The sequence below is a fragment of the Siniperca chuatsi genome, linkage group LG12 (genome assembly GCF_020085105.1).
Source record: "Siniperca chuatsi isolate FFG_IHB_CAS linkage group LG12, ASM2008510v1, whole genome shotgun sequence".
NCBI lineage: Eukaryota > Metazoa > Chordata > Actinopteri > Centrarchiformes > Sinipercidae > Siniperca > Siniperca chuatsi.
Window position 1 is genome coordinate 763565 of NC_058053.1, and position 27769 is coordinate 791333.

The 27769-nt window shown below is 40.4% G+C and overlaps 3 protein-coding genes across 4 annotated transcripts in view; all 3 read left to right on the top strand.

The window, feature by feature from the left end:
- ccdc93 (coiled-coil domain containing 93) overlaps positions 1–5290 on the top strand; it is a 35379-nt gene extending 30089 nt beyond the window's left edge. Inside the window, exons 23-24 of one of the 2 annotated variants that reach the window (XM_044215709.1) lie at positions 4272–4333; positions 4478–5290. In XM_044215709.1, the coding sequence (XP_044071644.1) occupies positions 4272–4328 (57 nt within the window). In that variant the 3' untranslated portion in view covers positions 4329–4333; positions 4478–5290. Of the gene's footprint in view, positions 1–4271 lie in introns of both variants that reach the window. The other variant, XM_044215708.1, reaches the window with a different exon arrangement.
- A 914-nt stretch (positions 5291–6204) lies between these two features.
- fgf9 (fibroblast growth factor 9) lies at positions 6205–11073 on the top strand. The gene is made up of 4 exons (XM_044215718.1): positions 6205–7985; positions 10174–10302; positions 10524–10627; positions 10853–11073. The coding sequence occupies exons 1-4, from the start codon at positions 7799–7801 to the stop codon at positions 11033–11035; spliced, it is 603 nt and encodes a 200-aa protein (XP_044071653.1). The 5' UTR covers positions 6205–7798; the 3' UTR covers positions 11036–11073.
- A 229-nt stretch (positions 11074–11302) lies between these two features.
- Positions 11303–27769, top strand: part of tmprss3a (transmembrane serine protease 3a) — a 62200-nt gene continuing 45733 nt past the window's right edge. The window contains exons 1-5 of the mRNA XM_044215710.1: positions 11303–11419; positions 13784–13815; positions 15393–15627; positions 16626–16739; positions 23277–23393. Of these exons, the coding sequence (XP_044071645.1) occupies positions 11317–11419; positions 13784–13815; positions 15393–15627; positions 16626–16739; positions 23277–23393 (601 nt within the window). The 5' untranslated portion in view covers positions 11303–11316. The remainder of the gene's footprint in view (positions 11420–13783; positions 13816–15392; positions 15628–16625; positions 16740–23276; positions 23394–27769) is intronic.

A 27769-nucleotide genomic window follows, 5' to 3' on the forward strand; every position in this document is an offset into this window, starting at 1 on the left:
AACTGGATACTATGTATCAACTGTTTGGAGACCAAATGATAATAATAATTTGCAGTGTCAGTATAAAATTACTCCATATTTATGTGATGAATGTGACAACCAGAGTTGCGCTACACAAATATCTGCAGTAGGGGTGTGCCATATCATATAGTTCACGATAATACCAGTATAATTTTTAATATGATTAAAAAAATCATATCGTGATAATGGCAACATTGCGACTTGTTGACGTAATGATGTCGTACTGTTATGCACAACAACAACAAGCATGGCTGAAAGTGAAAGTAACATTGCTACCAGCTCTGCGGTGGAGGAGTTGGTTCCAAATGGGAGCTACTTCAGTAGTGGAAGTAGTTTGTGCGTGGCTTAGTGGTAGAGTGGGTCGACCACCAATCGGAAGGTCAGCGGTTCAATCGGCTTCCCCCAGCCCACATGTCGAAGTGTTCTTGGGCAAGACACTGAGTTAATTTCCTTGAACCGATGAGCAGTTAGCATCTGCCATCAGTGTATGAATGTGTGTGAATGGGGTGAATGTGATATGTAGTGTGAAGCACTTTGAGTGGTCGGAAGACTAGAAAGGCGCTATACATTTACCAGTTACAAAACATCAAGCAGTGTTTCCCAAACATAGACCAGGTACATTAACGGCGTCATCCGCGATTGATTAACTAGTGGACAATCTCCCCTCGCTCTACCCTTGCGGTCTACTGACAATCGTACATGTTCTGCAGAGAAACCCATGCCGTTGTTTAGTAAAAGCTTGCAAGTGCACTTGTTGGTGCCGATGTAATTCGGTACCACGTTGGTGTCGATCATTTTGCTGATGGACTCACGGGTGAAAAAGTCCAAAAGGTGAGTTGTGTTTTTTGGGGCGACTTCATAAAACATACTAAAGCATACTGCTGACGAAGAAAGTCAACACATACAGGGAGGCAGGGTAAGCCGGTGTGTGTGTGTGTGTGGGGAAAAGAGAACTGAAGGCAAAAACAAGGTGAGCAGATTAAAGTAGTTTGTGAGTAAACACTAAAATAAGGTGGAGGATTAAATAGAATTTAAAATGGTGAAATAAGAGATATCTAATCTATCTAATCCATCTGCAAAAGTGTTTGCCCCCTTTCTAATTTCTTATTTTTTTGCATGTTTGTCACACTTAAATGTTTGAGATCATCAAACAAATTTAAATACTAGTCAAAGATAACACAAGTAAACACAAAATGCAGTTTTTAAATGAAGGTTGTTATTGTTAAGAGAAAACAAAATCCAAACCTACATGGCCCTGTGTGAAATAGTGATTGCCCCCCTTGCTAAAACATAACTGTGGTTTATCACACCTGAGTTCAATTTCTCTAGCCACACCCAGGCCTGATTACTGCCACACCTGTTCTCAATCAAGAAATCACTTAAATAGGACCTGCCTGACAAAGTGAAGTTGACCAAAATTACCCCAAGAGCGCAGCGACAACTCATCCAAGAGGTCACAAAAGACCCCACAACAACATCCAAAGAACTGTAGGCCTCACCTGCCTCAGTTAAGGTCAGTGTTCATGACTTCACCATAAGAAAGAGACTAGGCAAAAATGGCCTGCATGGCAGAGTTCCAAGACGAAAACTACTGCTGAGCAAAAAGAACATTAAGGCTCGTCTCATTTTTGCCAGAAAACATCTTGATGATCCCCAAGACTTTTGGGAAAATACTCTACTGACGAGACAAAAGTTGAACATTTGGATGGTGTGTGTCCCATTACATCCGGCGTAAAAGTAACAGCGCATTTCATAAAAAGAACATCATACCAATAGTGAAATATGGTGGTGGTAGTGTGATGGTCTGGGGCTGTTTTGCTGCTTCAGGACCTGGAAGACTTGCTGTGATAAATGGAACCATGAATTCTGCTGTCTACCAAAAACTCCTGAAGGAGAATGTCCGGCCATCTGTTCATGACCTCAAGCTGAAGCGAACTTGGGTTCTGCAGCAGGACAATGATCCAAAACACACCAGCAAGTCCACCTCTGAATTGCTGAAGAACAAAATGAAGACTTTGGAGTGGCCTAGTCAAAGTCCTAACCTGAATCCTATTGAGATGCTGTGGCATGACCTTAAAAAGGCAGTTCATGCTCGAAAACCCTCCAATGTGGCTGAATTACAACAATTCTGCAAAGATGAGTGGGCCAAAATTCCTCCACAGCGCTGTAAAAGACTCATTGCAAGTTATCGCAAACATCTGATTGCAGTTGTTGCTGCTAAGGGTGGCCCAACCAGTTATTAGGTTTAGGGGGCAATCACTTTTTCACACAGGGCCATGTAGGTTTGGATTTTGTTTTCTCTTAATAATAACAACCTTAATTTAAAAACTGCATTTTGTGTTTACTTGTGTTATCTTTGACGAATATTTAAATTTGTTTGATCTGAAACATTTAAGTGTGACAAACATGAAAAAAAAAAAAGAAATCAGGAAGGGGGCAAACACTTTTACACACCACTGTGTGTGTGTATGTATGTATGTATGTATGTATAAAAAAACTTCATCCTTCACCCTCCGCGGGTGGTCTCATCCTTTGAGCTCGGGTCCTCTACCAGAGGCCTGGGAGCTTGAGGGTTCTGCGCAGTATCTTTGCTGTTCCTAGTACTGCACTTTTCTGGACCGAGATGTCTGGTGTTCTTCCAGGGATCTGCTGTAGCCACTCCTCCAGTTTGGGGGTCACTGCCTCGAGTGCTCCGATGACCACGGGCACCACTGTTGCCTTCGCCTTCCAAGCCTTCTCCAGCTCTTCTCTCAGCCCTTGGTATTTCTCTAGTTTCTCATGTTCCTTTTTCCTGATGTTGCCATCACTTGGTATTGCCACGTCAACCACACCGGCTTTCCTCTGGTGTTTGTCCACCACCACGATGTCTGGTTGGTTCGCCTTTACCATTCTGTCAATCTGGATCTGGAAGTCCCACAGGATCTTGGCTCGGTCATTCTCTACCACCTTTGGAGGTGTTTCCCACTTTGACCTCGGGGTTTCCAGTCCATACTCCGTGCAGATGTTCCTGTACACTATGCCAGCCACTTGGTTATGGCGCTCCATGTATGCTTTTCCTGCCAGCATCTTACATCCTGCAGTTGTGTGCTGGATTGTCTCAGGGGCCTCTTTGCACAGCCTACACCTTGGTAGATCTCGGCCTCTATTGCTCTGGTGCTCAGGGACTGCTCCTGTGCAGCCATGATGAGTGCCTCTGTGCTGTCCTTCAGTCCGGCCCGCTCTAGCCATTGGTAGGATTTCTTGATATCAGCCACTTCAGTTATGTTCCGGTGGTACATCCCATGTAGGGGTTTGTCCTCCCATGATTGTCCCTCCTCCAGCACCTCTTCCTCTGTTCCCCATTGCCTGAGACATTCACTGAGCACGTCATCTGTTGTGGCCTTATCTTTGATGTACTTGTGGATCTTGGATGTTTCATCCTGGATAGTGGCTCTCACACTCACTAGTCCACGGCCGCCTTCCTTATGGCTAGCGTACAGTCTCAGGCTGCTGGATTTGGGATGGAACCCTCCATGCATGGTGAGGAGCTTTTGTGTGTGTATATATAGAGAGAGATTAAATAGATATCTATAGAGAGAGAGATAGATACACCCTGGCATCTATCTATCTGTCATATTGTCGAATATCGCAGAATTACCCTGAAATATCGGGATATTATTTTAGGGCCATATCGCCCACCCCTAATTGCAGTTTAAAACCAGACCAAAGCTGTTTTTTATACCAATATCGATATTTGCCCGTATATCTTCCAATATTCTTTTTTTAACGTAAACTTATAACATGAACAAACATTAGGATCAAGATGTGTACTGAGGGGGACATTTTACAGTGTAAAAATCAACTTGTCCGTGCTTTCTGGAGGACACTCTTTCTGAACTACCTCAAACTTTCTATCTTTGTCATTTCTGTCCCGCAAGTTCTTGTCACTTATCAGCTGACACATATATCAGTATCGATATGTATGTGATAAGATAAAATCTCGATATCAGACATGCCGATGTATCGGTCGACTCTATTGCAGACCCTTGGAATCATTGATGCATTAACATGTAAGCAGCAATTTAATGTTGAAACCAACTCCACTGGTGGAAAATATGCGTATTGGTCAAGTGACCATAGAATTTATTGGTTAGAAGATATCAACAAAAATGTATCATGATTACATCACAATGCATCATCAATTTGTTGACCTCAGATAAAACCCCGTGTATGACTGCTGATGAAATGTTTTGGGGGGGGTTTGTCACCAGGAGTGTCGGAAGAACGAGATGCTGCTGTCTAAGCTGAGAGCTAAAGGAGCCTCTTAGCCCTGGTATGACTGTTGGTAAACTATTTGTTTTTTGATGTAAATGAAATATGTAATCTATATGAGCTAAACTGATCACTGATTAACTGTACCTGTATGGAGTTTTTCTTTTAACATTCCACACTTTGTTTCATCATTCTTCTAATACAGTTGTAAACCAACACTTGTGACTTGCATCTAAAACCCTGTGAGAAGAGTCGACATTACATTTACACTGTGCTCTTCACATGTGCCAAATCCAGCTGACAAAAACAGAAATTGTTCAAGTCAAAAGAAGCGCATTAGTGTTTCACATATTTTGGCATAACCTTCCTGTGGTGTGATTACAGCCCCACTAACAACCACATTGATCGCAAATTACCAACCAGTTTCTTAACATCTGGTCAGTCAGTCAATTCCTCTCAAAGAAAAGTGTTGAATTTCAAAATGAACAATATGTAGAAGCCCCGAAACAAACCTATAAATCATGACAATGTGTGTTTAATATCTGACAAATTTTGCACTTTGGGACTGTACAAACAGGTAGCTTAGACATCAAATATAATCATAATTGGACATTTACTCTACACATTTAAAGCTGTACTAGACAGCTGCAATAGTTGTAAAAAAAAAATAAAAAAAATTACATCATGTTGATCATAAAGTGGTGCTGCAACAGAGATGCTAAAAGAGATGACAAAAACAATTTCAAAGTGCCTGAACATGTTGTTTGCTGATGTTATGTTATAGGATTTTTTATGAACTAGTCCTTAAATTTCATTGTAACATACTGAAGTGTGAAGTTTCCCTGTGCAGCTTTAAATGTCGCTCTTTGTATGTAAAGTTCTTTGCCAATGACGCTGTTCTGATGTGCCTCTGAAGTTTGAATTCGCCTCATGTCTTAGATTTGCATCTGTCACCATCCGATGACCATGTACAACCAGTATTTAATGAATAAAAGAATCTTTCTATTAACGATCTAAATGCTGTTGCTGTTACTCATCTCAGATAGGATGTTTTGTCAGACACCATGTGCTGATTGAAAACGGCGTACTATCAGAAGTCACCAGAGTATTGTCACATCTCCTGCGTATCAGCAAAGCACTTCAAATCTCCTGCCAAATAAACATCTGTTCTAACACAGCAACCAAGATTCCCACCAGTCCTGAGAAATCCTGGAAAGTGTATACCAGACAAAGAATTTGATAAAATTGTACTCACTAACTCAAATCAACGGGCATATCCCAGGATATATTTCAGGATTTATTTCACAAATGTGTTGAATCAGATGGTGATTAACCCAGCAGGGTGAACAACAGCTTAAACATATTTTTTTTACTTAACACCTGGGCTACAGTGGGAACATTAAGTGATGCAGTGACAAATGAAAAAGAAAAGCTTGTAAACTACAACCAGCAACTTCTATTGACAAAACAATCTCACCACGAGGTCCATTTAGTTGCTGCTCTGTAGCTTTCAATCGTATCATACAATCTTCCTTAAAAGAGAAGAGTACTCCACATATTTAGCATTGCACTCCTATAACATTGTCAGACTCACAATGGACGGTTTAAGAAAAAAGGATAAAAATTGATGCAGTAGAATCAGCGATGTTGCCTTTCTTTATTCTACACATTCTTCTTCCTCATCAAAATCTGGCACCTACATTACCCTTAATACAACTCAACTGCCGATAATTGGGTTGGAGATTCGGGTGTGTTATGCTAGTAGTGGCTAATATAGCCTCGAGCTGCTAGCCTCAAGCAGATATGAGGAGTGGGCTACAGATGTCTGTAAGCTCACTTCTTTCAACTCCACATCCCCAGATTTTTTTTCATTTTCAAACTTGTAGTCTTCAGCTGACGCTGACTCAAGTGACGTCGCTTGAGGCGATTTATCAGACTTCACACAGCTACCTCTGGAGACACAAAAGGCTTAATACATTTTTTTCACATATGCAGTAGTATTCCCCAACATCTGGAAACACACTTTGATGTGTAAAATCAGTGGAGTTTAACAGATGCATTTGCCCTGTTGTCATGGAATTGTAGATGTTCAAATTTCCATTTGTAATTTTCCATGTAACTTTAAAGAAGAAATTACATGTTTCCTCATACAAATGAAAATGTTGAATTCATGAGCAATAAAACACATTCTTATATTTCAGTTCCTTACTTGGTCTGGTATTAAATAGAAGTCTATATAAAAGCCCCAGAACAATCTTGTGATGAGATTTAAAGATCAACTACTTTGTTTTCTACAGTCAATCTCAACATCTGTTTTGTTTTTTGGACAGCATTACTTAATTTTTAACCTGTTAGTGTGTCATCATGTAACCTACATCACCCTATTTACACCATAAACACATTATATAGACAAAGGTATGTGACCCTTTCCTGTATCAACATGACAGTATCCCCCGTGCACAAAGCCAGGTCCATAAAGAAATGGTTTTCCAAGTTTGGTGTGGAAGAACTTGACTGGCCTGCACATAGTGACCTCAACCCCATCCAACACCTTTGGGAACTGGAGCTCTGACTGAGCCATACCTTATCACCCAACATCAGTGTTGAACCTCACTAATGCTCTTTGCTGAATGGGAGCAAATCACTGCAGCCAGGTTCCAACATCTGGTGGAAAGCCTGAAACCAGAAAAGTGGAGGCTGTTATAGCAGTTGATTAATGGACATGGTTTTGACATGACATGTTCAACTATCACATATGAGTTCAGTGTTCAAGTGTCCACATACCTTTGGCCATGTAGTGTATTTGTCAGGCTGGAAAATACTGTAAAATTTCAAATAACCAAAACGTGACAAAGTTGAGGTTACCTTCCACAAGGTCCTTTAACGTATTTGTACGTGTGTATTATGAGTGTGTTTTTCTGCCTCTAAATATTTTCCTGCTCCCTTTATCAGCTTAGCTCACTCTCCAATCTCAGTGATTGTGATACTGAACAGACAGTTTGCATGTCTCTCGCCCGTCAGAGGCCTGATTGGGCGATATAAAAACATGTTCATGTACGCAGGCTACACCCAAACAGTAAAGTGTCAAAGTTTACCTGACTGTACTTTTCCCCCATCCTTAAGTGGTTGAAGTAACTGACTAGATCAGTTACAACAGGTGGAGAAGTTGTGTCAGTGAAAATACAACAGGCTGCTTTCTGCAGCAGCTTCTGAGAACATCACGTGTGTTAAGGCTGTTGTTGCAGGATTACTGATATGTCACTGATAATGATAGTGTACAGTTCAGTATCTCACTGTGTCCCTGTCAGTCAGTGCTTCAGTGTAGAAAGAGGCGTTAAGATAAAAGCAGGAAGTGTGTGTAGAGGGGATGAGCAGAGAAGGCAGTGGAGCTCAACAGAAGAAGAGGAAGAGGAGGCCTAACCTGGACCTGCTTGACAGACACAATCACTGTACCCATGACTGTGGCCCTTCGTCATGGCATGACTGTTTGTAGGATATCATTGCTTGGTCTGCTGGCAGGTGTCTGATGTGTTTCACTATGAATGTTTTCTTGCTGCTGCTGCCTGGCTTCCCGCTGTTCCTGGTTTGCAGTGTGTGTGATCAACTGGTGGGAGCAAAGAAACAAGAACCAGTGGTTTCACTGGAGGACCACGGCTCTCGCCTCCAAGGCCTATGGAAGCTGCACATGAGGGACACCCTGCTAAAAGGAAAAGGTGAGCGAGCACCTGGGAAACTTAAAAAAAAAAAAAAAAAAAAAAAAAAAAGTTTTACTTTGCTCCCAGAATGGAAACAGAAGTTCTCTTGATTTACATAAAAGGTATTTACCCCAAATGTTTTGTTCTTTTCTTTGTTTCAAGTTGCCAAAATCTACACCACCCATTGTTACATCACTAGACAGTGTTATGTGGTATGAAAACATGGTGTTGAGGAGAAATGTCGAAGACAAAAACGTCACTGTAGTTAATAATGATTAAACTTGGATATTGCACAAACAGTCCTACCAAATGCTTACTTAAATGTCCAGTATGCAGGATTTAGTGGCATCTAGCGGTGAAGTTGCAGTTTGCAACCATTTGAATACCGCTCGTCTCATCCTCCCATTCCAAGCATGTAAGAGAAACTACGTTGGCTGGCCGGATGGATACATGGAAGGCCGTTTCTAGAGCCAGTGCTTGGTTTGTCCGTTCTGGGCTACATGGAAGGCCCTCTGTAGATAAAAACGGCTACTCTAAGATAATTAAAAACACAACGATTCTTATTTTCAGGTGATTATACATTAATGAAAACATACTTATAATATTCCATTTCTCCCAATAGCTCCTCCTAAATGTTACACACTGGACCTTTTAAGGATTGACTTGACATTAAACAATAATAATAATAATTTTATTTTTATATATATATATGATAGCACCCTGAGTTTGTAATATTAATTCCCTAGTTTAGTTAGAACGTTATCCCTATTTATTTCCTATTTTTGAATGCAATTCCCTCCCTTATTTCTATGGCTTCATTATGGTTATCTTAATATGTAACACAAATCACAATACAACTATGCCCCCAAACTAACGCAACTTTATTAATTAAAGAGGGGAAATGATAATGTTAAGGAAAATAAAGGTTTACACAAAAATGAATAACAATCTATGAAAAAAGCAGATCTTTCACATAAAATAAACAAATTATTATTCACACAGCTAAATCTTATTTTTGCCCCTTAACCTTCTTGTGTTACTATATTTCATCTCTTACACATGTCAGCGAAGTACACTGCAACCTATTTATTTTATTTTTAACAACCTAATTATTTTCTATTTATTTATACTTGTTTACACTGAACATAACACATTTTTACTGGCCAAAACACAAAAATGTGACTAGTTGACTAGCTAGATCATAATGATATTTAGGGGCAGATTAAATTGCCAAAGTGTACACACACACACACACACACACACACACACTGTCATGGCTTACTGGGACACTCAAATAGAACAGAACCATTGTTAATCTTATTACTTACACCTGTGCTCCTCCGGCTTAAATCAAAATGTCTGCTGTAAAAAAAATAAATAAATTGTTTTCTAATTGTCTATTGCATACCAAGGCAAAAGGATTTAGCGGAAATGATGTATGCGCACACTGAATGTGATGCGGAAAGACAACATTCAGTCGTAATTCAGTTGTTGGCTGTCTTTTTTTTTTAGTCTTCTAGCCCATGGTTTGTTTGACAGAGCAGCTGCTCGAAGCATGTTTGCTGCATGTTAAATGCACTTGCCATTACCACCAGTAACCACAGGTGTCACTGAATCAACCAAGACTGAAATCTTAAAGGACAGTTATTCAAGTCAAGTTATTCAAGTCACATTTATTCAAGTCTGTCTTAATACAGTACTCGCACCTCACATGTACATTCAATGTTTCATTCCTCACCTGTATAATGGCCTCCACTGTCCTCATTCTATGTTAAAACTCATTCTAAAGTTCAGCTGAAGCTAATACGAGTTGTTAGCAGTCTGATTTAGCCAAATTAGCTTAAGCTGGACTTCAGAACATTTTTGCACAGAACCAGGACTCTCTTTTGATCCAGTATGAACAAGAGGAATGATTACAATAACATGGCATCTGAGTGTTATATAAAGATAGATCTGAAAAAATCCTATCCTAATCTTTTGCGCAGTTTGAGAACTGATGGGAATTCCTTCAGAAATATTTTTTGCAACAACACTGCAAGATGCGCTCATATTATTTTCTGTATTTATTACATGACAAGAAATGCAGACTTTGTCAGAAGAGAATCAATCTGTTTTCGGTATTTCCTCCGGGAGAAAACCTTCCGGTAGGACAACTACTTGTCAAAGTGTCATCTATTCCAAATAACCAATCATCTCTGTAATGCAGGTTCTAGTCCTCATCCAATAAGAGAAGGAGTCAAACAGCAGCTTCTCTACTGCCGTGTTGGGATTGGCTACCATCTCCAGATTCTGCCCAGTGGCTCAGTGGGAGGCATCCACAAACCCACTGAGTACTGTGAGTTCAGTCCACACATATGACCCCCTCATCCTGTTCATGTCTTAATGTTTTGATTTTCAGAAACCTGCATTGTTTACATTCTGTATATTCATTGGTTGGCAGTATTTTTGTTTGTTTTTTACTTGAGATATGGCCAATATTTTAGACCCAGTTTTTATGTGAAAATACATCCAAGCCTTTATGCATTACTTTACCCTGCATTTCTCCATCTCCTCAAGGTTGGCTGAAGGTGTTTGCTATGAAACATGGAGTGGTGGGAATCAGAGGAGTCAAGAGTGGCTTGTACCTCTGTATGAGCAAAGAAGGACTGGCATATGGAGTGGTATGTGTCCCTCTGCACAGCTCACACCAGTAATACAGCATGGTTTAAATATCTTGTGTATGCGTGTTGAGAGAAAAAGTGTGCACTTTAGACATGGGTCAAACTGTGTTATATAAGTGTGAATTTATGATAGACTTTCCTCACTAAACACTAAGTACAGGGCTGCATAAAGAAACCAAAAACTAATCAAATAATATTAAATGTCTTCCTGACTGTCTTTTCCAGGAGCAGTTTTCTGACGACTGTCTGTTGAAGGAGAACCTGGAGGAGAATCACTACACCACCTACTCCTCTCTGTCTCACCCAGGCCTCTATCTGGCTCTTTCCCACAAGGGAAAGCTCAGGAAGGCCAACAGTGTGGGCCGCCACCAGTCCTGCACCCACTTTCTACCTCGGAGGACACCGTGATCAGGGTCCACTAACAGCCATCTTTTTCATAATTGGAGCCAAATTAGGAATATGGTTGCTTGTGAGAAAAGCATAGACTTGAAATTGGCCTCCACGTAGCGACTGGGCCTAAGACGAGAGAAGAGGAAAAACAAACTACTAAAACTAGTACCATATCCAAGAGACAAATTGGTGGGATTCTTTGGAGATTTACTTACCATACGTAAAGGCAGTGAACTTAGCTCAAACGTTACGTCACACTCATCCACTCATCCTGCAACTACTCATCTTGCTCAAACAACATGACGCAGCCTGAGTCTGAGGATCATTCAACAAACAAAAGCTCTGATAAGCCCACTGTACACTACCTGCTCAGCACCAAACAGCAGACAGTTAGTAGTGAGGGTAAGTTGTAGTTACGAGCCAGATATTTTTTTCAGGAGTTGGTAGAGACCAAAACAGAGCTCAAATCAGAGTGAATAATGGACTTACATTCATCAGGTGGGCAGAGACACGACTCCAAATGAATGCTAATGCTGCTGTGTCTGCTAGATGCGTATAGCCAACTGTTTGTTAACATGTAAGCTACAACAACTTTATGAGGTGATAATATGTCAATGTTGTGGTTACAGCTTGTTCCGCTTACGTCTTATGAATTGACTTTCAGTCTCCACAAAGTCACTTACCTGAAACTCTGTGAAACTGTCCACTAAACGTGAAGACTTTTGTTAAGTAGTGGGAATTATAATACAGAATCCTGTGTATTTCAGAAATATTGATGACTAGATGAAATCGACTGTTACAGCATTGGGTTTGACCATTGTGAAAAAGAAAATGCCTTTAAAAATGTAAAAAACAAAACAGAAAATAAGTCGTTTATCGTTTCTGTACCTTATTAATCATATAATCATATTTATTTTGTTTGTATAGTTTTATTTATTTTGTTTTAGAATGCACTGCAGTGTTAATTAAAACATCTCTCTTTTATAATCATATTGTGTTGAAGTAGTCTGTTGCAAGGTGGACTGGATCTTTAAATAATCAAACTTTACACAAATTCTGAAGGGGGAAACAGTCATCAACAGACAGAAGTTAGCAGACGCGCTAGCCTACTGAAATAGCCATCAGCTAGTTTGACGTTAGCCAGGCTAACTAGCTTACTTGGCAGGGAATGTAATGTAGTTCTTAACATCTGCTTGCTGCTCCTCTACCCTTTTTTTCCTTAGAAATTGCTTTGTCAGAAAAAGTTGCTCTTTGGCCCCCTCCACTGGTATTTAACTCAATCAATTACAATGTTTTTGCATTGGCATGTCTGGCTCCTAGAAATGTTGTGATGATGTGAAAAACTGAAAAAAACTTTTTGCTAAGCTGAATACCTGCGAATTATTTCAGTATTCAGGCTGACCAATAATATGACTTCATTTCATTGGGGCATAAAGTAGGTTGAACTTCAACCAGTTTTTTTTTGTTTTGTTTTTTTAAACAAACAACTCTTGCATCGTGTCCTAACTGAATGCAACGCGAGCGAGCGTCAGCGACAGAATCAGTTAAATTGCATTGTTTCCTATTGGAATGTCCTAACTGGCCGCAAGCGCCGCAGCACGCGCAGCGTGATGAACTTTTGTCGGACGCCCTGTTTCAATTTATTCCTGTCGCTCGCGTGAAAGTAGGGCTACAAACGTAACTAGTTAGCAAGTACTCACCCATCTTTTACGTGTGCGGTTAACCTCTCCAGTCTGATCTCGAGCGCACAGCTAATAGGTACACGGTTTGTTTACATGACAACAGATGTGCATCTTTAACGGTTCAGTGTGGACAGAGAGCGTCCGATGTTACGTGATGCGACGCGATAGTCGGACGCTCGCATTCAGTTAGGACACGGTGTTACTTACACCTAGTGGTGTCTTGCCACGCAGCAAGGTTTAGTTTTATTTGCCCAGGTTTTTAGGCATGAGATTTCTGTCTTGTCCCCAATATAATCAAGGTGAATACTATTTAATTTGTGATACTCACAACATTGAATAACTATATTAGAAAAATTCAACAGGAATGTATCTTTACAGAAACAAAGTCACTCTCTACTTTCTGCTGAAGAAATAGTCCCTCTGAAAATAAATGGAAGTTTCCACTGCTTTAAACCAACACCGTTGAAATTTAATTCACCTTTATATATTGGGATAGCAGGAGCAAATATCTCCAAACCTTGTCACATAAAACCAGAACTATCTGCGTGGCTCTGGGTGAACCGACCCTTTAAAACATTTTAAAAAGATATTTGACTTATACTATAGTACCTGTGTATAGGTGTTTTTGCAGAAAGCAGCTGGACAGTGAAGCCACTGGACAGTGTCCAGGCAGTGACCAGCAGCTTCCCTACTCCTCCAACTACCTGCCCACACTGACTCCCTGGACACTTTGGGGATACTTGAGTATGTAATCCTACCCACAGAGTGGGAGGTGCCGGGTTACCTGATACCCCCTCCGAGTGGCAGCACTCACCTGCTCAGGTGTCTCTTTGTACCAAAGTGTAGGCACTGCAGGAGGGGACAGAGAGGAAGGAGACAGAAAAAGGGAGAGGGGAAAAGGGAGTTGTCAGCATATGGTATTAGACAAAACGCAGCTGAGCTTGGACAATGGCACAATGACGAAAAGCTTCGTAGAGATCAGTACGTTGGACAGAACTTGGTCAAACCCTTACTACCATTTTCTCTCTTTTCTCTGTCGATGTCATCTCAACTTATCCCACTGTTTCTCATCTATTTTTTGCAGATCCTGTTGCCAACACTGCTGCTCCCCCAACAGTAAGTGGACAAAATATAGTCTATGAAATTAGTGCTGAAACAATTACGGTAGTTGATAGACAGAAAGTTCTTTAGATAGATGGTTAAATCAGAAGGTAAATTTAAAGCAGATAAGTGAAGGATCGGAATCATATTCTTGTGTTAAGGACGTGCAACAGGGACAATGGTTAGACATATTGTTCCACAATGTAAGGTCCCCTGCATGGTTTTTGCACTGTTGTTTTTGCTTTAAGGACCCACTACAACAGATAACGATTAACAGAGAACACAACAGAACACGTATGTATTAACAAAATTTTAAAAATCACTGACATATTACATCACGCATTGCTACGAATGATAACAATGAACAGCTATAGCGGTAGTGACAGAGGTAAAACGAAACAGTGTTGCTGTGATAGCGTGAGTATTGATGGGGGCAAACCTGTAAATAAGACTGTGTGGGTGTGGAAAAGAAAAAAGAGAGGTGGAGGAGAACAATAAACTAGATAAACTAAAGTGGGGGAGAGATTGGGGGTGAGGGTAAGTTGTAGTGGGAGTTTGAGTTCACATTAGCTCTACAGCAGCAGAAGGGACGAGTGCAAAGGTCATACCAGAGAAGGGGAGCAGGGGCAGGGAGGTCTAGTTATTGCTCTTTGTAGAGGATATAGGCGAGGGTGTCCCTACCATAGGCCACACAGACCCTTCAGAGATGGCTGGCCAATGGGGGGGGCATCTTGTGTCCCACATTGAATAGACCCTCCAGGAGGGGGCCTGTTCGATGTAGGTTTCAGAGCTTGTTTTGGATGTAGTTAAATTTGGTTATTTTCTCATTCATCTCAGCACCATTTAGGTCCATCCTTGTCCCCTGTGACCCCAGGCCCGCCAAACAGTTGTAATCAGCTGGTGGTCAAACAGAAAAGTATTCTTTTGTCCAGAGAATACAATCTTGATATTGCTTTATCTGCTTTTTAATGGGTGACAGTTTTGAAGGTCCACTATAGAAAATATGTAAAACAAATGTCAAATGTACGTTAGTTAAGTTGTGGTAGCAGAGTTTTGGTGTTCCACCTCTGGGAATGCCATGCTGTCAAGGTATGTGAAGCCTTCATTTCAAAATAGAGAAACTTTAGTGTCCGTATTTAAACAGATGCAAACGTTCAGCATTGGAAGTTTACCTGGTTTTCTGTCGACCTTCTGCGTCAACCTTCCATTGCACATTGTACTGTATGATATTGTAGTTTTCACTGTTGACACCTCCAGAAAGGACAAGAGCACAGCAGTGACCATGCTGAACCCTTCAACATCTTCCTTTTCACTGGGTTAAACCCATATACTACTGGTTTACTGCAATTTATGAGATTTAGACATTTGAGATGTAAGTAGAGATTGGCCTTACAGTCATACCTTCAGCCCAAACATCTTTGTCTTTTGACAAGATGTTTGATCCCAAATACATCTCAGAAATACTGGATTGGATATCGTCTTCATATTTGTGTCTCTGCTATCACAAATTGCTCAGTTGATGCCACTTATTAAATAAATTATCAGCTGTTAGAGTCGTATGGATCATTTCCCTCTATCTTGCCCCCATTTAGGAACTTAAGACAGTGACACCTGAGCAACCGGACCCCTCCAGGATAGAGGTGATTTCGGTAACGGAGGAAGACCTGCCCACTGTCGAGACCCCCAACACACTCAATGTCAGCCCCCTGGGCAGCTTTGCTGCTGACCCCCAATCAGAGAACGATTCTGCCAAACCTGAAGCACCCCAACCTCCAACTGCACCCAGCCCGACCATGCCAATCACCAAGGTGCAGCCATTTATCCACGGTGAGACCCTGTGATGTTCTTGAGATAATAGTACAGCCTGAATCAATGGATATGAAGATTACTGCACAAAGGCAGAGTTACAGTAGTATCTGCTTGAAATGTGAGATGATGTGACTGACAAACTGTGTTATGAGGATAATAGTGCTAAATCTGTCCAGTTATATGTTCTAGCCTTTAGCTCTTTGTTCCTTGGCCCTGTTCACTTTCAGAAAAATTGTTTACTTACCATACCATCAATTCTGTGGGATTTTTATTCAGCTTTTAAGCTGCTTTTATTAGAGGTGAATGACTATTTGATCAATAATGAAGACGTTTACAGTTAGTTTAGCTGTGCGTAGAAACAAAATTGAAAAAGATGACGGAAAGTAAACTCTGCAATTCATTTTTTAACTAAAACACAGGGGTTTTAGAAACTCTCCTGAAGGGCAAAATACTAAGGAATCAGCATGACCAAAGAGCACATACAGTAAGTGAGCTGAGCAAAGTATGAATAGTGATATTATTTTCTTTAACAGATGTTTTAGGTTGCATTTACACTATACATATTTTTAGAGGGTTTATTTAAACTCCGAAGTCATGTTGGTTTGGTTAGAACGATATGAACACCGATATGTAGGTACCAAATAACTATATGAAAGCACCTGAATGTGGATTTTGTCCTCTTCTCAGTAGAGTGTGTTTTGGATTATCTAAGGATAAACTGGTCTTACTTTCTATTTTTCTTGTCAGAAAATCAAAAAACCTGAACTAACAATGAATGTATCCTACTAACAAATATTATAAGTGTGTATCCAAAGCCTGATGTGTCTTATTCCTCTGTGCCATAGAGCTCCATTGTTGTCAAAAAACGATTAACTATTATATATTTGTGAGTTTTCTTTAAACATTTACTTCTTCAATAGGAATGAATGGACTTGGAGTGCCACAGAACAAATATAAAGACACACTTAATAATATTTAAACACTGTAGATGTTCATAAACAATTTTCTCTCAATAGAGGATGACTGGGAGAAAAGCTGGAAGAACAGACTGCTGGCCCACCGCTTCGAGCTGCTAATCACTTCATGCCTCATCGTGGTGGTCGCTCTCGCTCTCGGTATCGGCCTCGGAGGTAAGGAGCTCAGCACTGTGTGAACTTTGTCCATTTGGCAATAATGGAGCCACTGTAGCATGGACTGCCTTTGATCAATATTTGATGCGGCCCTTACCTGTTATACGATTTAGATCCTGCCCACACAGTGCAGTCAGAATGCATGAGGTCACTGACACGTTAGTAGAAACTGCCCTTGTTACACAATTAGGCTACTTTTATTTAATTGGGCAGGAAAAAATTGGTTTGTGTGGGTTGTGATTATTTGGGCTACTTTTTTATACTATTTGGGCGGTTTCCACCAACAGGCTGTATTCCAATAAATCGGCCCCTTCTCTCATCCAAGTATGATTGAGATCAACACAGCACTGAATTCAGTATGCTCAGCTCATTACCCAATTACTGATAACTGATGACCATCAAAATGTAATGTTGAAAATTTAATTATTGTATTGTCTTCAAAAAAAGACCATCCTTTTCTAGATGTGAAGCAAGCCAGACGACATACTGCTGAGAAAGGCAATGGTCTTTTTTTAGTTTTTAGCGTTGTTACAAATGGGATTCAATCAATGGGATTTTGAATGGGGCTTTCTTAATTCTGGAACAGAACCCAGGAGTTTCGGTTTCACTTAGTCTCTCTATTCAGAGCTTAACAAGATATTTAAGGCTGACAAACAGTAACGTCAACTTAACCACAGTAAACAGCATGGCTAGGGTATGTACTTGGCCATTTCATCACACATATGTATCAAGGCTAGATATGCCACCTGTGCTGGCTAGCCAGCTAACTAGCTAGGTTGTCTTGTGAGTTTGGATTAGTACTAGGCATCAAGGTGATGGGGCAGTGTTAACAGCAACAGCTAGCTGGTTAATTTACAGTTACCTCTGCAGCATTGTGATTTTAAAGATGACAGAACTTTATGAAGAGCAAAAACACAGAGCGACGTTAGAGCTAGCTAGCTAGTTAGCTAGACTGGAGTTGGTGAGCCTACTGGGTGGCTTATTTCTTTCAGAATGGCTTATTTATATAGGCTACATATATATTTAATATTGGTCGTTACGGGATTCCATAACACTGAAAGTCAGCACTTTCAAGTTATGGTTAATTTTAAATCGAATGTCCTTAAAGAGTAAAAACACTAGAAAACATCTCACTGCCCTAATACTTTGAGTGCTCTGGCTATCTGTATTCCTGCAGGGGTTGAGTGCTCACCCAAACAGCCTGGGGGGGGGGGACTTGTGTCAAATGGTGCTGGGTCGCTGTCAATGGCAGATCACAGCTGTAAGATCAGATAACTGGTATTATGAAGCTGGTTATCAACTGGCTCAGTTAACTCTGGATTTTCCAATCCAGCTACAATCACCTTCATGTGAAAGAGGAGGACTTGTTAATTACAAATGATATCATCAGAACCATGAATTAAGTAGTTAATATAAAGGAGATGAAATGAAGATTCCCACTGGAGAATTCGATTATAGCAACTGCAAAAAGTGATATTCAGCGAAGTGAAATGCATACAATATAATTACATAACTAGAATAGAATATGAAGCTGTAGACACCTAGAAATAATTTCCAAATTTTAAAAGTAAGGTTAAGGCTATAAATAAGGGTGGAAATTATTATATTGGAACAAAGAGTTTCCCTACGGGGATCAATAAAGTATTTCTGATTCTGATATATATCTTTTAGTATAGAGTGAGTATTTTCACTTTTTTGTCTGATAATGAACAAACTATTATGAGTTTGATGCACATAAAAAAGTTTAAAGTAATGTAAGACTGAGGGGACTTTTTAAAGACAACAGATTAAAAAAATGTTTTAAAGACAACAGAGGGTATATTTTTTATTTCCAATCACCACTACAAAATCAATGTTGGAATAAGAGTGTAAAAGCTACATACAGTTCCTTGCGAAAGTATTCGGCCCCCTTGAACTTTGCGACCTTTTGCCACATTTCAGGCTTCAAACATAAAGATATGAAACTGTAATTTTTTGTGAAGAATCTACAACAAGTGGGACACAATCATGAAGTGGAACGAAATTTATTGGATATTTCAAACTTTTTTAACAAATCAAAAACTGAAGAATTGGGCGTGCAAAATTATTCAGCCCCTTTACTTTCAGTGCAGCGAACTCTCTCCAGAAGTTCAGTGAGGATCTCTGAATGATCCAATGTTGACCTAAATGACTAATGATGATAAATAGAATCCACCTGTGTATAATCAAGTCTCCGTATAAATGCACCTGCACTGTGATAGTCTCAGAGGTCCGTTTAAAGCGCAGAGAGCATCATGAAGAACAAGGAACACACCAGGCAGGTCCGAGATACTGTTGTGGAGAAGTTTAAAGCTGGATTTGGATACAAAAAGATTTCCCAAGCTTTAAACATCCCAAGGAGCACTGTGCAAGCAATAATATTGAAATGGAAGGAGTATCAGACCACTGCAAATCTACCAAGACCTGGCCATCCCTCTAAACTTTCAGCTCATACAAGAGATGCAGCCAAGAGGCCCATGATCACTCTGGATGAACTGCAGAGATCTACAGCTGAGGTGGGAGACTCTGTCCATAGGACAACAATCAGTCGTATACTGCACAAATCTGGCCTTTATGGAAGAGTTTCAAGAAGAAAGCCATTTCTTAAAGATATCCATAAAAAGTGTTGTTTAAAGTTTGCCACAAGCCACCTGGGAGACACACCAAACATGTGGAAGAAGGTGCTCTGGTCAGATGAAACCAAAATAGAACTTTTTGGCAACAATGCAAAACGTTATGTTTGGCGTAAAAGCAACACAGCTCATCACCCTGAACACACCATCCCCACTGTCAAACATGGTGGTGGCAGCATCATGGTTTGGGCCTGCTTTTCTTCAGCAGGGACAGGGAAGATGGTTAAAATTGATGGGAAGATGGATGGAGCCAAATACAGGACCATTCTGGAAGAAAACCTGATGGAGTCTGCAAAAGACCTGAGACTGGAACGGAGATTTGTCTTCCAACAAGACAATGATCCAAAACATAAAGCAAAATCTACAATGGAATGGTTCAAAAATAAACATATCCAGGTGTTAGAATGGCCAAGTCAAAGTCCAGACCTGAATCCAATCGAGAATCTGTGGAAAGAACTGAAAACTGCTGTTCACAAATGCTCTCCATCCAACCTCACTGAGCTCGAGCTGTTTTGCAAGGAGGAATGAGCAAAAATTTCAGTCTCTCGATGTGCAAAACTGACAGAGACATACCCCAAGCGACTTACAGCTGTAATCGCAGCAAAAGGTGGCGCTACAAAGTATTAACTTAAGGGGGCTGAATAATTTTGCACACCCAATTTTTCAGTTTTTGATTTGTTAAAAAAAAGTTTGAAATATCCAATAAATTTCGTTCCACTTCATGATTGTGTACCACTTGTTGTTGATTCTTCACAAAAAATTACAGTTTCATATCTTTATGTTTGAAGCCTGAAATGTGGCAAAAGGTCGCAAAGTTCAAGGGGGCCGAATACTTTCGCAAGGCACTGTACGTTGTCATGAATCCTGTTGGATGAAAGAAATGCAGCTATAATTAATTATTATTTATTTAGTGTGGTAAACTGTCCCTCTGTTGATGAAAAACCTCAGAGCAATTTGCAAATATTTTTAGCCATGCTAGTGGCATAGATCTAGGGATGGCAATGTTGGTCTGCTGGTTGGTCCCCCTATTGTTTCAGTATTGTCTATCATATCTCCTTTGTCCTTAAAGTTGGTCTCAGTAGACATGAACAAAATGCAACATTCTGCATCACAATCCAACTTCTTCTTTTCCTTTCAGCTGTTCCCTTTCAGGGGTCGCCACAGCGAATCATATGCCTCCATCTAACCCTGTCCTCTGCATCCTCTTCACTCACACCAATTAACTTCATGTCCTCTCTCACTACATCCATAAATCTCCTCTTTGGTCTTCCTCTAGACCTCCTGCCTGGCAGCTCCAACCTCAGCATCCTTCTACCAATATATTCACAGTCTCTCCTCTGAACATGTCCAAACCACCTCAATCTGGCCTCTCTGACTTTATCTCCGAAACATCTAACATGAGCTGTCCCTCTGATGTCCTCATTCCTGATCCTGTCCATCCTCGTCACTACCAAAGAGAACCTCAACATCTTAAGCTCTGCTACCTCCAGCTCTGCCTCTTGTCTTTTCTTCAGTGCCACTGTCTCTAAGTTGTACAACATCGCTGGTCTCACCGCCGTCTTGAACACCTTTCCTTTCATTCTTGCTGATACTCTTTTATCACACAACACACCTGACACTTTTCTCCACCCATTCCAACCTTGATGCAGACCCACCTCCACCTTGAACTCCTCTGTCACACCTACAGCACACCTCACCACGGTCTTACAGCTCTCATACATGTCCTGCACCACTCTAACATACTTCTCTGCCACTCCAGACGTCCTCATACAATACCACAGCTCCTCTCTCGGCACCCTGTCATACGCTTTCTCTAAATCTACGAAGACACAATGCAACTCCCTATGACCTTCTCTGTACTTCTCCATCAGCATCCTCAAAGCAAATACTGCATCTGTTTTACTTTTTCTAGGCATGAAACCATATTGCTGCTCACAAATGCTCACCTCTGCCCTTAGCCTAGCTTCCACTACTCTTTTCCACAACTTCATTGTATGGCTCATCAGCTTTATTCCTCTGTAGTTGCCACAGCTCTGCACATCTCCCTTGTTCTTAAAAATTGGCACCAGTACACTTCTCCTCCATTCCTCGGGCATCCTCTCACTCTCCAAGATCTTGTTAAACAAACTAGTCAGAAACTTTACTGCCACCTCTCCTAGACACTTCCATACCTCCACAGGTATGTCATCAGGACCAACTGCTTTTCCACTCTTCATCCTCTTCAACGTCCTCCTCACTTCACTCTTGCTAATCTTTGCTACTTCCTGCTCCACACCAGTCACTTCTTCTACTCTTCGTTCCCTTTCATTTTCCTCATTCATCAACTCTTCAAAGTACTCCTTCCATCTTCCCATCACACTCCTGGCACCTGTCAATACATTTCCATCCTTATCTTTAATCACCCTAACCTGCTGCACATCCTTCCCATCTCTATCTCTTTGTCTGGCCAACCTGTACAAATCCACCTCTCCCTCTTTAGTGTCCAACCTAGCATCCAAGTCCTCATATGCTCTTTGTTTGGCCTTTGCCACCTCTACCTTCACCTTACGCTGCATCTCCCTGTACTCCTGTCTACTCTCTTCGGTCCTCTCAGTGTCCCACTTCTTCTTAACTAACTTCTTTCTCTGTATACACTCCCGAACTTCCTCGTTCCACCACCAAGTCTCCTTGTCCGCTTTCCTCTTTCCAGATGACACACCGAGTACCCTCCTACCTGTCTCCCTGATCACATTAGCTGTAGTGGTCCAGTTATCTGGGAGCCCTTCCTGACCACCCAGAGTCTGTCTCAGCTCCTCCCTGAAAACTACATGACATTCTTCCTTTTTCAACTTCCACCACTTCGTCCTCTGATCTGCCTTTGTCCTCTTCATCTTCCTCACCACCAGAGTCATTTTACACACTACCATCCTGTGTTGTCTGGCTACACTCTCCCCTACCACTACTTTACAGTCACTGGTCTCTTTCAGATTACAACATCTACACAAGATGTAGTCCACCTGAGTGCTTCTACCTCCGCTCATATATGTCACCCTATGTTCCTGCCTCTTCTGGAAGAAAGTGTTCACTACAGCCATTTCCATCCTCTTTGCAAAGTCTACCACCATCTGTCCTTCTACTCCATTTCTCTTCCTATCTGACCCATGGTAGAACAACTTGAACCCTGCTCCTAAGCTTCTAGCCTTGCTACCTTTCCACCTGGTCTCCTGGACGCACAGTATGTCCACCTTCCTTCTCTGCATCATGTCAATCAACTCTCTAGCCTTCCCTGTCATAGTCCCAACATTCAAAGTCCCTACTGTCAGTCCTACATTCTTAGCTTTCCTCTTCTCTCTCTACCTACGAACACACCTTCCTCCTCTCCTTCTTCGTCTTTGACCAACAGTAGTCCAGTTTCCATCGGTACCCTGTAGGTCAACAGCACCGGTGGCGGTCGTTGTTAACCCGGGCCCCGACCGATCCGGTATGGAAGTCATTGTCACGATTCGCATTTTTAATTTGGCATGTGTTTTACGTTGGATGCCCTTCCTGACACAACCCTCTGCATTTATCCAGACTTGGGACTGGCACAAGAAGACACTGGCTTGTGCCCCCTTGCGGTTGCATTCTGCATCACAATCCAACTACACTGTTATTACACTGTATTAAATAGCCACTTCACTTACATTCACTCTCAGTGCTTCATACTTGCCATAGTATGACATGCTTCCATACAACATTACTTATCGGTACCCATCAATGAAAGATACAAGAAATACACTTGAAATCAGTCCTTTGTTGGTCTTGAACAGAATAACTGTACTATTGGCGAAACTCCGTTAGTAATTTATTATTCAATCTTGGTTTGATCCACCTCTCTGTTTGTCTGTGTGTGTATGTGTGTCTACAGTAGGTCTGAGCTGTGTGGGGAAGTTTCGTTGTGGCTCATCATCTCAATGCATCAGCACCTCAGCTCAGTGTGACGGAGAGGTGCACTGTGATAATGGAGAGGACGAGCTCGGCTGTGGTGAGACACACAAACATATGCGTACATAGGAATAGTCAGATCTTGTTTTAAAAGCAAAGAGCAGTTTATAAAACATTCAGTCAGTCAATATGTATCAGAATACAAATATAGAAAGGTAGAAAAAATCCTCTAAACTAGCATCTTTAACTGATGACATAATACAAGCATGTGCTAGCAGCACACATATCAGCATAGAGTCTAAATGAAAACATGCAGCATTTTAATAGTCAATTCAATTTTATTTATATAGCACCAATTCAAAACAGAAGTTATCTCCTTGCACTTTTCCTATAGAGCAGGTCTAGACCGTACTTTTTATATTATTATTTACAGACACCCAACAAATCCCACCATGAGCAAGCACTTGGCGAAAGTGGCAAGGAAAAACTTCCTTTAAGAGGGCAGAAACCTTGGACAGAACCAGACTCAATGGTGGGTGGCTGTCTGCCGCTGCCGTGTTAGGTTTTGAGAGAGAGAGAGAGGTTTTGAGAGGGGGGATGTTAAGAAAGAGAGAGAGAGAGAGAGAGAGAGAAAGAGAGAGAGAGAGAGAGAGGTTTATTAATTAATAGTTGTTCCACCTCATCCTGCTGGTGTCAGTGCAACCACTTCAGCTTTGGGTAAGAGCAACATGGTGCTACACTACTAAAGTAGCAGGTTATTTATTTGATGTTGTCTAGATTAACTTTTTCCTAATGGCAAAAGGACACAAAAAACTTACATATTATAATACTGGATTCATCGTGATTTATATGATATTGGCCCCTACTGACACTGAGTAAATGTGATTGATACGATGCAAAGTACTTTAATCAACATTTTTGTCACAAAATTGTACAAATTTAAAGGCTTGGCACACTACTCGTACCGATTAAATTTAACAACACCTTGATTTGATTTTTTTCAAAAATGATTCTGTGCATCATCTCATATTCTGGCCACAATTTAATTTGGTTCAGTATGACAGCTCTACCACACTAAACTGTAAGATGTCACTGAAGATACATGTGCCTGAACTACTTCAGTTCAGGCACATGTATCTTACACCAACGCACAAACTAGAAGAATGACATTTACATAGAGGCAACAACTTGCTAACAACAGCTCAGTGTGTGATGAGGGACAGAAACTGAACACAAACTAGCCCGTCCTCACCAGAAAAACAGCCGTATAGGTTGATTGTGCAAGCATCTTATTATGACCCATATTTACATTTATTGTTAGGCCACAACCTCTAATGGCCTTAGTAATTATGACGGGAGCATAGTCAGGTACGTCAGGTACCATAGTAAAGAGCGACAAAGTTGCGTTTAAACTGTCAACAAACTGTATCAAAACAAAGCATTCGAATCGCATACATACAGATAAAGCATTAATACAACAAAAGGAAAAGCAGTGTCAAAAAAAGACAACAGAAATGAAATAATTCTAACGTAAAATAGATAGAATAGTAGAAATAGAAATAATAGAAGTAGAAATAAAGACACAAGTGTAAGGCAATAAGTTCATATAAAAACTTGAAAGAAATTGCAAACAATTAATGTTTTAATAACTTTGTTGTTTTGTGAGGAAGAAATCGTATTGTTCCATTTCCTTCAAAAAACAAAGAATTTAATTTTTTTTATTGTAAATTTACATTTGTGAATGTGGAATTTGGCGAGAAGCAAAATTAGATTAATAAGGAAGAATGCATTAGCATCTTTGTAACTATAATCATAACAACCAAATATAATATTTCTATATTAAAAAGAAAAATCTGGCTATGAAACTATGAAATCATTAACATCTTTCCACAGCCGGAATAGAAACCTTGTTGCCCTGAAACAAAGCCCTTATTTTGGAGTTCATACCTCTATAAAAAGAAAAACAAACTTTTTAAGTAATTGAGATTGAATTGGTGTAAGGGGCGACACAGACAAGGGCAGAGAGTGGTCTACATTCCTAATAGCATGTATAATCCAGATGGGATAGCATCAAAAACTACAGAAAATTATTTTGGGGTTATTAGTATATTTACCTAGCAAGAAATTCTGAGTAATTGTACAGTAGCCCATCTCTATTAATCAACTGACTCACTAGTATAATACCATTGTTAAACCATTTATCACAAAATAATGACTTGTTCTTATATATAATATTACAGTTAGTATAATATTACCAAATATAACATCTCTGCAGAGAGAAATTTTGCTTGTAAATCAGTGACCATGCCAAAAGAACTTGTTGATGAAAATTGGAGAGTTTAAGTGGGATTTTTTTGAATACTATAGTTACAAAGCATAAGGCCATCTAAATGTGAAAAGACGTGATGAGAGATGAAATTCCAAATAGAAGTAGGGTTTTTTAGATATTGTTTGATCCATTTTATTTTGAATGTATTGTTAAGAGAACTGAAGTCTATAAAATTTAGCCCACAGTTATATGTATTCAGAACTACAGGTTTTCTCATATAGTGGGCATGCGACCCACTGAATATGCACAGTAGTGTTTTGCCTGCTGGTCCCGCCCGCAAGTTCCCACTCAGCCCATAGACTTTATTTTGTGATGACGTCACAGACTTTTAAATAGTTTTTCTTGGCTTGAGGAAAGTATTAAAAATATAAAACCTCCATAAATCAAAAATTCATAACAAGAGTCATAATTGGCCTTGTTTGCAGTTTGAGGTGTCCTGTCAACAGTTTTACAGACAACTCTATAATGGTCTATGGGGAAAATGCTTTTTGGGCCGCAGGGGGATTTTTCGTTGCAATACCGCAAGTGGCCACTGGAATAAATTGGCTGCAAGGCTGAGCAGCAGCGCTGTATCCAGTTCTCCTTATACATCCATGGATGCCGGCCGTCGCCATCTTGGCAGTGTGTCACGCAGCCCTACACCCGGATAACCAAAAATAGGTAGAGGAAGAGCGTGGGTGGAGCTGAAGTGCCTGGTTGCTGAAACACGCCCACCTAGCTCGAAATTACCAAGCTAGCTAAGGGTTAGAAGCTAGACTATATGCTACTCTGCATTGCTAGCCAGCTAACCCTGTGGTATGCAGTTGGTAGTCCACGGTTGGTACCCAGTCGTCATCCCAGTTAACTTTAAGGTAAGTTAACCTGAAACTATACAACAAAACTTGAAATTATGATTTATCTGTTGTTAAGATTATACTACACAAGATTTAAAATGCCTTAACGTTTTTTAAATATATCATTAAGGTAATTTGCAACACTAGATTTTCAAGACTTGCAGAAATTTGGCCAGTGTTACCGTAAATTAGCATAATGCTGACTTAATACATGTCTAATGAACAATATGAAGCAAATCAATTTACCTGAATTTTGATTTTCACATAACTTTAGTTCCATTTATTTGGATGTCACTTGATTATAACCTTACTTTTGATAAGTTAACGTTAAGCTAATGTTAAGTTACCTACATGTGATTGCATAGTCATAATTATTATTGCCACTTTTTTTTAACCTATTAAGGAATTATACCAAACAAGAAATTCGAAAATCTGCAGTTCGATTCTCAGTGCGGCTATGTCGGTACATAACAGTTTACAGATATTTCCCCACACCGCTATTTTGATTTTGATTTGTGTAACGACGTGGTGATGTTGCTGCTACCGACATTGCTGTATGACATATGTTTACATATCTCATAGATTTGTTACAAGATGTTTTATTTCTTTCAGTCCTTGTTGAGGTCATGGCCACCTGTTATGCCTCCATCATGCCTGCTACACTCAGCATAAACTGTAAGTACCAGTCTTGGCCACTTGACTTTAAACCGCTGATTTTACAATGTCTGTCTTCAAAGGAAAACAACAAAAAACTTTTAAAGACTGTCATCTATATTTTGAAGTGTTTCTCCCTTGTTCCATTTTCTCCTACAGATGTAACAGTATTGTCAGTATAGTATTGTAAACATGAAAAAACCTTAGTCACCCTATAGTTAACTTTATATTTTTCTTTACCTGAAGCATTTATTACACTAATTTATTTTCCTCCCATAATCACAGTGTGGATCATTGGTGAGAGAGCTGCAGAGACCTTGGAAAGCAATCTCAGTCCATGTTTGTTGGTGTGGCTGGGTCAGCAGCGTTGAGCTGGTCAACATGATGGAGGACCTGCACCAGCTTCACCTCCACCACTCTGGCCGGTGGAAGGCTGGTGCCAATCCAGTGAAGCTCGACAAGGCCAGGAAATTTGTCAACAGTGTTATAGCTACATTTGTTCGTAGTTTAAATAGTGTTTTGATTGCCCAGCAAACAATTTTCGGTTCGGGGAACGTTCCGTGAACATTGCCTGAAGGGTAAGGGAATGTTCGCTGGACCCCCACAGCGAACATTCCCTGAGGGTTATTTTAGAAAGTTTTCTTAACGCTCGGCGAACAT

Excerpts from the sequence above, each read along its gene's own strand:
- fgf9 (XM_044215718.1), top strand. The coding sequence starts at position 7,799 with ATGTGTTTCACTATGAATGTTTTCTTGCTGCTGCTGCCTGGCTTCCCG. Across the intron at positions 10,303-10,523 it reads CCACAAACCCACTGAGTACT|GTTGGCTGAAGGTGTTTGCT; the intron begins GTGAGTTCAGTC and ends CATCTCCTCAAG. Across the intron at positions 10,628-10,852 it reads AAGGACTGGCATATGGAGTG|GAGCAGTTTTCTGACGACTG; the intron begins GTATGTGTCCCT and ends TGTCTTTTCCAG.